This window comes from Myotis lucifugus, unplaced genomic scaffold (genome assembly GCF_000147115.1).
Source record: "Myotis lucifugus unplaced genomic scaffold, Myoluc2.0 scaffold_20, whole genome shotgun sequence".
NCBI lineage: Eukaryota > Metazoa > Chordata > Mammalia > Chiroptera > Vespertilionidae > Myotis > Myotis lucifugus.
The window spans coordinates 8,104,881-8,115,323 of NW_005871068.1; the positions used below are offsets into that span (position 1 = coordinate 8,104,881).

Below are 10,443 nucleotides of genomic sequence, written 5' to 3' on the forward strand. Positions count from 1 at the left end.
ATTGGGGTGACATTGGTCAACATGAATATATAGATCTCAGGTGTGGGTTTCTATGTCACAAGATCTGTATATTGCACCCTGTGCCCACCACCCAAAGTCAAATCTTCTCCTGTCACCTCATATTAGGAGCCCTTCTCCCCCCACCTCTGTTGTTGTTTTTAATTTCTATTTTTCCCCCTGCACATTCCTAACAAATTCAGCCTTTCTGTATTCAGGATATTTCAGACTGATGACTCATTTCTTATCACTCTAATCTTAAAAATCTTTGTGTTTTTAGGATCATCTGTGGGCTCACTCAGTTCACCAATAAATGCCATATTGCTTTTGCTGCATTAGAAGCTGTTTGTTTCCAAACCCGAGAGGTAATAAATATGGGCTTGTTTCCTTATGCTTAATCTGCTTTTATCATTCTTAAACAAATTACATATGCGTGTCAGAAATTTCATGAATTTTTAAATACTTAATCAAAAATTAAACCTGCCTAAACACTAATGTAATAAATATAAGTTTTTGTTCTTTTTGCTAGCTGGCATTACCTTCTGAGTTCCTGTCATCTGCCAGGCACTGGGCATTTTATGATTGGGGGCACGCTCAGTGGGACACATTGGGCAAAGGGAATAGCACTAACAGCCATTGCTGCGGGAAACCTGGGCATTAAATAGAGTTTTTTGGTTTGAGTGAGTACAGACGTGTAGGGAGAGAAAAGGTTGGTTGTGACCAGACCAAAGAGGGCTTAGAAGACCATAATAAGAGTCTAAATTTTATTCTATAGGCTTTGGGAAGCTCTTGAGCATTTTTTTGGATAGAAAATCGACATTTTTAGGGATGTTATTATGAAGTGGTTTATGTTCATTACATTGGTTTATTTCAGATTCTGGATGCCATGAACCGTGACTGTGGAATTCCACTCAGTCATCTGCAGGTAGATGGAGGAATGACCAACAATAAAATTCTTATGCAGCTACAAGCAGACATTCTGTATATCCCAGTAGGTTAGTAAACCTTCATTCCTTTACATTATGAGACTAATGTTTCTTTTGGAGGAGCTGGTGTTTAGGCATCTGTAAGAAATACAAAGTTGTTGATGTCACTTTCAATGTCACTTTGTCCTCTCAGTGAAGCCCTCCATGCCAGAAACCACTGCCCTGGGAGCCGCCATGGCAGCGGGGGCTGCAGAAGGAGTTGGCGTTTGGAGTCTGGAACCTGAGGATCTGTCAGCTGTCACAGTGGAGCGGTTTGAACCCCAGATCAATGCTGAGGGTACATTTGAAAAAATGAAACTTTTCATGGTGTACTGTGAACAGAGAGAGCTTGCCTTTCTGTGTATTCATAAGTTAAGGGACTAAGGACAATAACAAATGCTACTGCTTCAGGTTTGGCTACTAAGCGTATTGGGCTTAACTGAATGAGTGTGCATGAGAGAAATCGTTTCTTATTAAAAAAATATCTCCCAACTGGTGTGGCTCAGTGGTGTTGAGCTTCAAGCTATGAACTAGGAGGTCACAGTTCAATTCCTGGTCAGGACACATGTGCAGATTACAGGCTCAGTCCCCAGTGGGGGGCGTGCAAGAGGCAATGATTCTCATCATTGATGTTTCTATCATTCTCTTCCTCTCCTTTCCTCTCTGAAATCAATAAAAATATCTAAAAAATATATATAAAATCACATTTTTACTCTTCACATTTTTACAGTCCTTTTGTATAGAAGGATAACACTACCACACTACCAGTTCTAGCTTGTTCGAATAGCCTTTTTTATGAAAGGGAGAAGGAGATCTATCAGCCACCCATCCCTAATGTGTACACAGGATCATCTTTGGTGCCAATAGCCCAGTTTTAGGACATGATTAGCCAGGCTATAGGACATTCTGGTAACTGTTAAGCATAGCAGGGTTAGCCAGACAAAAGCAGCAACAGTTTAAATAAATGAGCATTAAATATTTTATTCACTTTCTTTTTTTATTTCTTTATTGATTTCAGAGAGGAACAGAGAAGGAGAGAGATAGAAACATCAACGATGAGAGAGAATCATTGATCGGCTGCCTCCTGCACACCCCCTACTGGGGATTGAGCCCGCAACCCAGGCATGTGCCTTTGGCTGGAATCGAACCCGGGACCCTTCAGTCCCAGGCTGACTGTCCACTGAGCCAAGCCATCTAGGGCTCTTATTCTCTTTCTAACAAACTAAACGAAGGCCCAAGTTCTGAATGACACCTTTATTAAAATAGTATAGTGATTCATCTCTTAAATTGAAACAAATTTTAGTACAATAATAAGCTTTTATATATATTGAATTTGGTTTTATAACTTAAAAAAAAAAACCTATGTGGGCCCAGCTGGCATGGCTTAGTGCCGTGGTCGGCAAACCACAGCTCGCGAACCACATGCAGCTCTTTGGCCCCTTGAGTGTGGCTCTTCCACAAAATACCACGTATGGGCGCGCACGTACAGTGTGATTGAAACTTCGTAGCCCATGTGCAGAAGTCGGTATTTTGTGAAAGAGCCGGTATTTTGTGGAAGAGCCACACTCAAGGGGCCAAAGAGCCTCATGTGGCTCGCGAGCCGAAGTTTGCCAGCCACTGGAGTGGTTGAGCATCAACCTCTGAACCAGGAGGTCACGGTTCGATTCCCCAGTCAAGGCATATGCCCAGGTTGCAGGCTCGATCCCCAGTGTGGGGCATGCAGGAGGCAGCCAATCAATGATTCTCATCATTGATGTTTCTATCTCCCTCTCCCTCTCCCTTCCTCTCTGAAATCAGTATATATATTAAAAAACCTATGCATAAAAATACCATCAAAGTGAATTTTGAGCTATTGGGAAATAAGCTCTAAATGCATTTTTAATTTTCTAGAAGACTATGTCAGTGCTTTTTAATTTTATTCACTCTTTTCCGTATACAAGAAAATGGATTGTAATACTAATTATTTTAAAGTCAAGCAGTATGCCATGTACTATGATTTAGAAATGTGTTACAAAATCTGATATTCTATCTGTAAATAATTTTTCACTTTTGCAATATTGGATAAAATATGAAGTTTAAACATTTTTTACACTTCTGAAAAAAAAATCAACTTTTTAATCAGCAAATAATGTTCACAGCAAGTATATGGTCTTGAGATGCTAATCCCACTCTTAAATCTAGGAAGTGTTTTGTGCAAAGAGTTGAGGATCACTGTTTTCCTGAAGAGAACTATCTTTGCAATTTTTAAGGCCTTACCCCAGAGTTGATGTTATGTCTGTTGTCCTTGCCTTCATCAGTCCCTCTGGTCTCCCCACAACATGCACATGCACACATGCACACATGTGTACACGCACACTCACAAATGGGCAACTAGTTGCAGATAGTTTACTTTGTATTTTGTTTTTAAAAATGTATTTTAAAAAACATTTTTTTGATTTTTTTTATAGAGAAGAGGGGAGAGGGATAGAGAGTTAGAAACATCAATGAGAGAGAAACATCGATCAGCTGCCTCCTGCACACCCCCTACTGGGGATGTGCCCACAACCAAGGTACATGCCCTTGACCGGAATCAAACCTGGGACCTTTCAATCCGCAGGCCGACGCTCTATCCACTGAGCCAAACCGGTTAGGGCTTTAAATATATTTTTATCGATTTCAGAGAATAAGGGAGAGGGAGAGAGAGAGAGAGAAACTGCAATGAAGAGAGAGAATCATTGATCGGCTGCCTCCTGCACACCCCCTACTGGGGATCGAGCCCACAGCCCAGGCATGTGCCCAGACCAGGAATCAAACTGTGACCTCCTGGTTCATAGGTCAATGCTCAACCACTGTGCAACACCAGCCGGGCAATAGTTCATTCTTACAGCAAATATTTGTTTAGAGCTTACAAATGGCCTAGTCTCAGCAGGCAGCCTGTCTCCCAGTCGCTGACCATCACTTTCAACCATACTCTCTCAAATCAGAGTCCTGGTAAAGTCCCACATCAGTTTAATATGTGTAACAATTTGTCAAGGATGCTGAGTGAACATAAGTATAGTGCTTAAAACATCTCAGTAAACAGCCTTTCATGTGTGTGTGTTGTTCCTATCTTCTATTTCTAGAAAGTGAAATTCGTTTTTCTACCTGGAAGAAAGCTGTGATGAAGTCAATGGGCTGGGTTACAGCTGAGTCTTCGGAAAGCAGTAACTATGTTTTTATTATTATTGCCACTTTGTCTCACTATGTTTTAAATAGCTTATTTAAGCATCTGACTATTTATACTTAGCAAAGCTGTATTACCATATATCTAGAGGTTCTAACATTCTGAAAACACTTTAAGTTCTAAACATAGTGTAAATTATCAGGTTGCTGTGCACACATCCTGCCATCTTATTAGTTTATTTCTAGTACTTTGATTTATCGCTTTGTTTTCTAAAAGTAAAATTATTTCTAGTTCCTACTTGTTTTTCTAGTTTCTCCTTAATGAAAAAACAATCAACTACAATCTTTGTTTTTTTTCTCCTAATGTCTTACTTTACCTTTTTGGGGGGCCGTCTTCATGACCTGAACCAATAATCGCTTAGGTAGGAAAGTATTCAGTTGAAGTAGTAAACCATCTATATATATAAAAGCCCAGCCACCAGAATTCCAGAATGACCGGTGGCTATGACGCACACTTTGGCAGCCAACCAGCCTGCTCCAGGCCCCGATTGGCCCCTCCCCAGCTGACCAAGCCCCCAATCAGCCCCCAACACCCAAACCAGGGGTGGGCCGGCTGCCAACTGCCTGTGGCCCCTCCCCCCAGCAGCCCAGCCCAATGGGCCCCCATCGGAGTGGGCCAGCCGGACCCCACCTGTGCACGAATTCGTGCACCAGGCCTCTAGTTTAGTTATAAATAGCCTTAAGCTTCCTTTAATATGCCTGTGCTATTTAAACAGCCTTAAACAGGCCTTTAATATAACAATATTTTTATTATTTGCTAAATATAAGATTTGGAATATAATGAAATTTATTTACAGAAGCATATACTTTGCTGAAGAAGAGTTTATAAGTGAAATATAACCTGCCTTCCAAACCAAAGTAGGTATAGAACCACTTTTTCCCCACCTCCACCCCTACAACCACTTTTATTTATTTGTTTTTTGTTGATTTGAGAGAGAGAGAGAAACATCAATTTCTTGTTCTACCTTTTTATGCATTTATTGCTTGCTTCTTATATATGCCCGGACCGGGGATCAAACCTCTAACCTTGGTGCTCTAAAAACTGAGCTACCGGGCCAGGGCCAAAACCACTTTTAAAGTATCTGGGTTTTAGGAGAAGCTTCTGGAACTGTCCACTACCACGGATCACTATGATCTGTATTTTTAGTCTTGGATGTTCCTACTTGAAGATTTGCTTTTTCTCCTAAGTAAGCGTAATACCCTTTTTCCTCCAATCTTTTATTTTCAGTTAGAAAACATCAAAATAATCATGTTCTCAGGCAATTTTTTAGAATGTACATTAATACACTTTAGTTTTCAAATGAGAGTAATATTAACAGTCGGGTGCATTTCCTTATATGCCGAATTCTATTTTTTTTAAATAAAAGAAAACAAAACCTATAGGGTTTGACATTTATTTACAGTAGGTTAATATAATTTTTCTGATAGCCAAAGCATCTATAATTTGAATTTGGGGGGAATTGGATTGCTTATTTTGTAACTTTTGGGGAAGAAAGCTAAAATCAACAGCCTCCCAAAAAGTTCTCCATTGACTTTCTTTGGCTTTGCCAGTGGAAGGCATATGGTCTACATTATGTTCTTGGCTACTTGTGGCATGCTCTCTGTATTGTCTGTTAATTGTTACAAGCTTTAATATTGATTATATTTTTGATTTGAAGTAATAACTCTTTGCTAGCTTTTATGAATATACTATTTTTATAACTTATTTTGTTTTGCTATCATGTGATTCTTAACACAAATATTGTAATTATGTGTCTCTCTTTTGGTTTGCTTGACGGGAAATCCCTTCTACTTGGATGACCACAGGTGACCCTAGTATCTTCTGTAGTCTACCCCTGGGCTTTTTTATAATGAGTAGCATGATAATGTTTATCGGAGCAAGGTACATCTCAGGTCAGTTACTCTTTAAATTAGACAATTTTATTAGTTAGCGTTAATATGTTTGTATATAACGCAGCAGAAAGTTTTCAGTGTTTTTCATTCTTCCTATGCTTAGGAACCTGGATTATCCATTAAGGGTCTAACTAGACTAATTAATCTTTTGTGGCAGTCAAAATTAAGGACTGAGGCATTGTGTTGTCAACTATAGCAATGAGCAGAAGTGAAAGTACTACTTTTAATGCTAAATGACAGGACTTTCAGAATATTAGCAGAGTATCTGTAAAACCAAAACTGGGGAAAATGTATAGTCACTTTTGCTTTAGTTTAAAAAAATACATTTTTTGAACTGAAGTTTTAAAAATTATTGCTTAAATAAATGGGTTGAATTAAAACTGAATTATTATTTTTACACCTTAACTTCTACTGAATATTTTTATGGAAGTAAAATTGCTCAGCATGTGATGAAATAAATTGTGTAACCTATATTCATTTAAATATAACCATCATTTTGGAAGCCATTCCTCATGATAGCTCAATTTTTCTACAAATTAATCACTTAAATTGAAACAACTTGTTCCATACGTTGCCAAGAAAGTGAAGCATTTTAAAAGTCTTCATGATTAGAGAAAGAGTTCAATTATTTCTCTTAATTAATTAGATTTTGACCTAGTTTTAAAATTTAAGCTTTATTGATATGGGGGAAACATCTGTTTGTAGAAATCTGATAAGCCTTAATTTAGCTTGCCATCATCAGTTTAGTGCTATAAATAAATATGGAATGAAAATTATTTATATCAGAACATTAGTTTATTTTTATTAATCATAAAATATGGGTTACTTGCATGAGAATTTAAAACTAAGATTGCCTTTTTCTGTATTCTTCACATTTGGGATGAATTTGTTCGAATCTTTTGTTTCCATAATAACAATACCTTATGTTGGTATTAGTGCTTTATACCTTACAGAGGTCTTCTGTATATACACATCTTTTTTAAAAAATATATATTTTATTGATTTTTTTGCAAAGAGGAAGGGAGAGGGATAGAGAATTAGAAACATCGATGAGAGAGAAACATTGATCAGCTGCCTCCTGCACACTCCCCACTGGGGATGTGCCCCCAACCAAGACACATGCCCTTGACCGGAATCGAACCCGGGACCCTTGAGTCTGCAGGCTGACGCTCTATCCACTGAGCCAAACCGATTAGGGCTGTATATATACATCTTGACTGAATTAGCAGATATCTATTTTCTTGGTGTAAGACGCAAATATTCCTCAGAAGAACTATAATTTAAATTTGTAACGAAATGTATATGCTGTTTGGGGGAAAGTTCTATATTTTTTTCAGTATCCTGCTGTATTTTTGGCTGCATAATCATCTGGAAAAGGAAAGAAAAGAACATTGCAACTAAAAGTTTTCATTGATTTTCTTTTCCCCCTGTTTCCCCTTTGGTACCATGACAGGATGGAAAGGGCTGCTGTCTATGAAAATTGAGCCATGTAGCATATCTCTAAGCTAAAGGTTACATTAAGTTTCCAAATTCCTAGGCTTCCAAAATGAATATGGTAGCATCTTTAGGTTCTCTGTTGGTAACATAGGCTGAGATTTGATAACAGTGGAATTGTTTGCCTTGGTAAACATTTAGCAATAGTGTTAATATTTGCTAATTCTGGAATTGGCCGTTATATTTGCTGCATTTTTAACTGTGAAAGCAATATTTAGAAACCATATGGAATTTCTAACTCTATAAATGATTAAATAGTCTTCATTGCTTTAACTCCTGAATTGCATGTATGTTATTACTGACATGGTTTTTGTCCCCCATTTTAGGTATCCTATAAATAATAGAACTCATGGATTCCAATGGTGCGAGCTCTTTACCTAACAAGAGACTCCAGCGATTCTCTTACTCTGATGACACTATTCATAGACTCTGATTTTATTTATAAGCCATTTGCTGCATGACCCTCGAAGTTGACCTGTGGCTCGAAATAAAGAAAATGCAGCAGAAAGAATGCTATAGAAACATGGGTGTGTTTTTTAACATCAATCATAAGATTGGACCAGCCACCTTTGGAGCTGACCCCTCCTTTGCCATCACTTTCTGCCCCTTTTCCTCTAAGATGTAGGAAGAATCCAGATCCTATCCATTGGCAGCTTTCCTCAAGCACAGTCAGATGCTGGTGGGCCAGGATTTGATTCTCTGCACTACACACACTTGATCAAGGGGTTATTGCTAACTGGCTAAAAATGAGCGACTTTGTGTTTCTTTTTAGCAGAACCCCGAAGTTCTCTTTTCTGCATATGCAGGAAGCCCACAGAATCTTCACTGATTGTTTAAGTGGAATTCTCTACTAAATCCTTAAAATGAAAATTTAGTATTCTCGTAGCTTAGCTATTTTTCTGAAAAGTATTTGCCAAAATCAAAATTCTTCAGCCATTTTACATGGTATCACTAATTATACTGCATTGCTGTCTGGATCTTATAGGGAAGGACACTTTTTTTCTTTTTTTTCCCCATCTCTGCTTTTTATATTTTTACTTTATATGTATAACATACATGCCTATATATTTTATATACTGAGGGTAGCCCATTTATAAACTAAGAGTACATTTTACATGGCCTCACTAATTACACTGAATTTGTGTCCGGATCTTGTAGAAAAGAACACTTTTTTTTCTTTTTATATTTCTTACTTTGTATGTAGTACATACATGCCTATATATTTTATATACTAAAGGTAGCCCATTTATAAATTAAAAGCACATTGTATTCAGTAGGTTATAATGGGGCTGGTCTTAAGTGGACCACTATGTGTATAAATATTTTGGGGAAAACAGCTGTATATGTTTTGGGGCAACAGTTATACATATTATTTACTAGGAGAAACTTTTTCTTAAAGAGCCAACATTTGAAATTTAAAGTATGTGTTCTATGTCAATAAAAGAAAATAGACTTCATTGTGACTTCAACTATGTTTCTTATACCTTACATTTTTATTTAAAATTTTTAGCTGGATATATGCTAAAGAGAGAAAACTGTGGAATACTATAGTAAATACTGTTTTCAAACACAAGTACTAGTCCATATGAAGTTATTTTCCTTTAATGTAATTTTAAACATATTTGGGATCCTTTTGAGGGGATGTCAAAAAAGGTTAAAAATTTAAGTTAAAAAACACACACCGTTAGAAATAAAGCCAAGATCACTTTCCACCCAAATATGTTATTAATTGCTGATAAGCAATTATCATTTCTATTTGGGATGACAGTTACCTCTGCTTACTGTCAAAACTTTAAAAGGTTTACTATTAGAAATGGCTTCCAATGAAACCAAGAATTTCTCAAAATATTTAGTATTGCGTGTGCCTATTGTAGCTTCTTAATGTCAATTTTAAAAACATCCTAAAATTAATTGCTGTTTACTGCAAGTAAGAATATACTGCCTCCTAATTATTTTATTCAATCAGTGCTGAAAATGGAAAAATATTTATATGTTAATATGAAAAGTTTTGTTTGGAATCAATGCTAACTTGAATTTGCAGTGCTCGTTGTGCTGTTTCTAAATTGTTGAATCTGCTGGGTTTTTATTGATGCTGCTGCCACTTTAGTGACATAAATATTAAAGAAAGGTACTGTGAAATTACTACTTTGTGGCAGGGTACTTTTAAACATAACTGATGTTTCTACAAAGGTAGTTTCAGTTCATTGTAAATAATTGTAAAAATCACTGTTCAGATAATATTAAGATTACATTAATTTTCTATAAATGGCGATATTTGTAAATGTTTGAAATTGTACACATTGATATTTCATGATAAGTGTGCTTAAAATAAATTGACCCCTCATTCTTACTTGCATTTCTCATTTACAGTCTATAACTTAGTTCTAAATCAAATGAAGAAAGATGTTTAGGAAATGAGAAACTCGGCTATTAGCACTTGATCAGGCACATTCTGCAGAAAGAACCAACAGTCGAGGAAGTTTTCTGGAATGATGAGCACCTCAATCATCCTATTACAAAAGACTACACTATCTATCCAGAATATACCCCAGCAAGGTTAGCAGCCTTTATCAATAAGGGTCTCTCGTTAACTGACCATGACCTCCTAGTTTCATTCTATGCTTATTTTTCTCTCCTTGGTGGAGTCAAGTATACCATTCCCTCAACTCAATACCCCACACCTTAATCTTTTTTTCTCTAACTGATGGGTAAAATAATGGATCTTTGCTTCTGAATTTTTTAGTGTGTTTCTTTTGAAGTGCCCAAAGCTCAGTTCTTTGGTTTATGGGTGTTGGATATCACGCAGAAATGAAAAATGATACCTATTTAAAGAAATCACCAAATGAAAGATGTCATAGCAAAGAAACAAACAACATTGGCAGTAGAGTAGGTG

The 10,443-nt window shown here is 37.0% G+C and overlaps 1 protein-coding gene across 8 annotated transcripts in view; it reads left to right on the forward strand.

Annotated features, from left to right (window-relative positions):
- The window catches only part of GK (glycerol kinase), a 71,557-nt gene extending 61,657 nt beyond the window's left edge, over nt 1-9,900 (forward strand). For 3 of the 8 annotated variants that reach the window (XM_023751346.1, XM_014453061.2, XM_006085653.3), the window contains 6 exons: nt 278-362; nt 872-992; nt 1,117-1,260; nt 4,064-4,144; nt 5,970-6,056; nt 7,877-9,900. In XM_023751346.1, the coding sequence (XP_023607114.1) occupies nt 278-362; nt 872-992; nt 1,117-1,260; nt 4,064-4,144; nt 5,970-6,056; nt 7,877-7,887 (529 nt within the window). In that variant the 3' untranslated portion in view covers nt 7,888-9,900. Of the gene's footprint in view, nt 1-277; nt 363-871; nt 993-1,116; nt 1,261-4,063; nt 4,145-4,960; nt 5,022-5,928; nt 6,057-7,876 lie in introns of all 8 variants that reach the window. The other 5 variants (XM_023751345.1, XM_006085655.3, XR_002828459.1 and 2 more) reach the window with 4 other exon arrangements.
- Nucleotides 9,901-10,443: the final 543 nt, after the last annotated feature.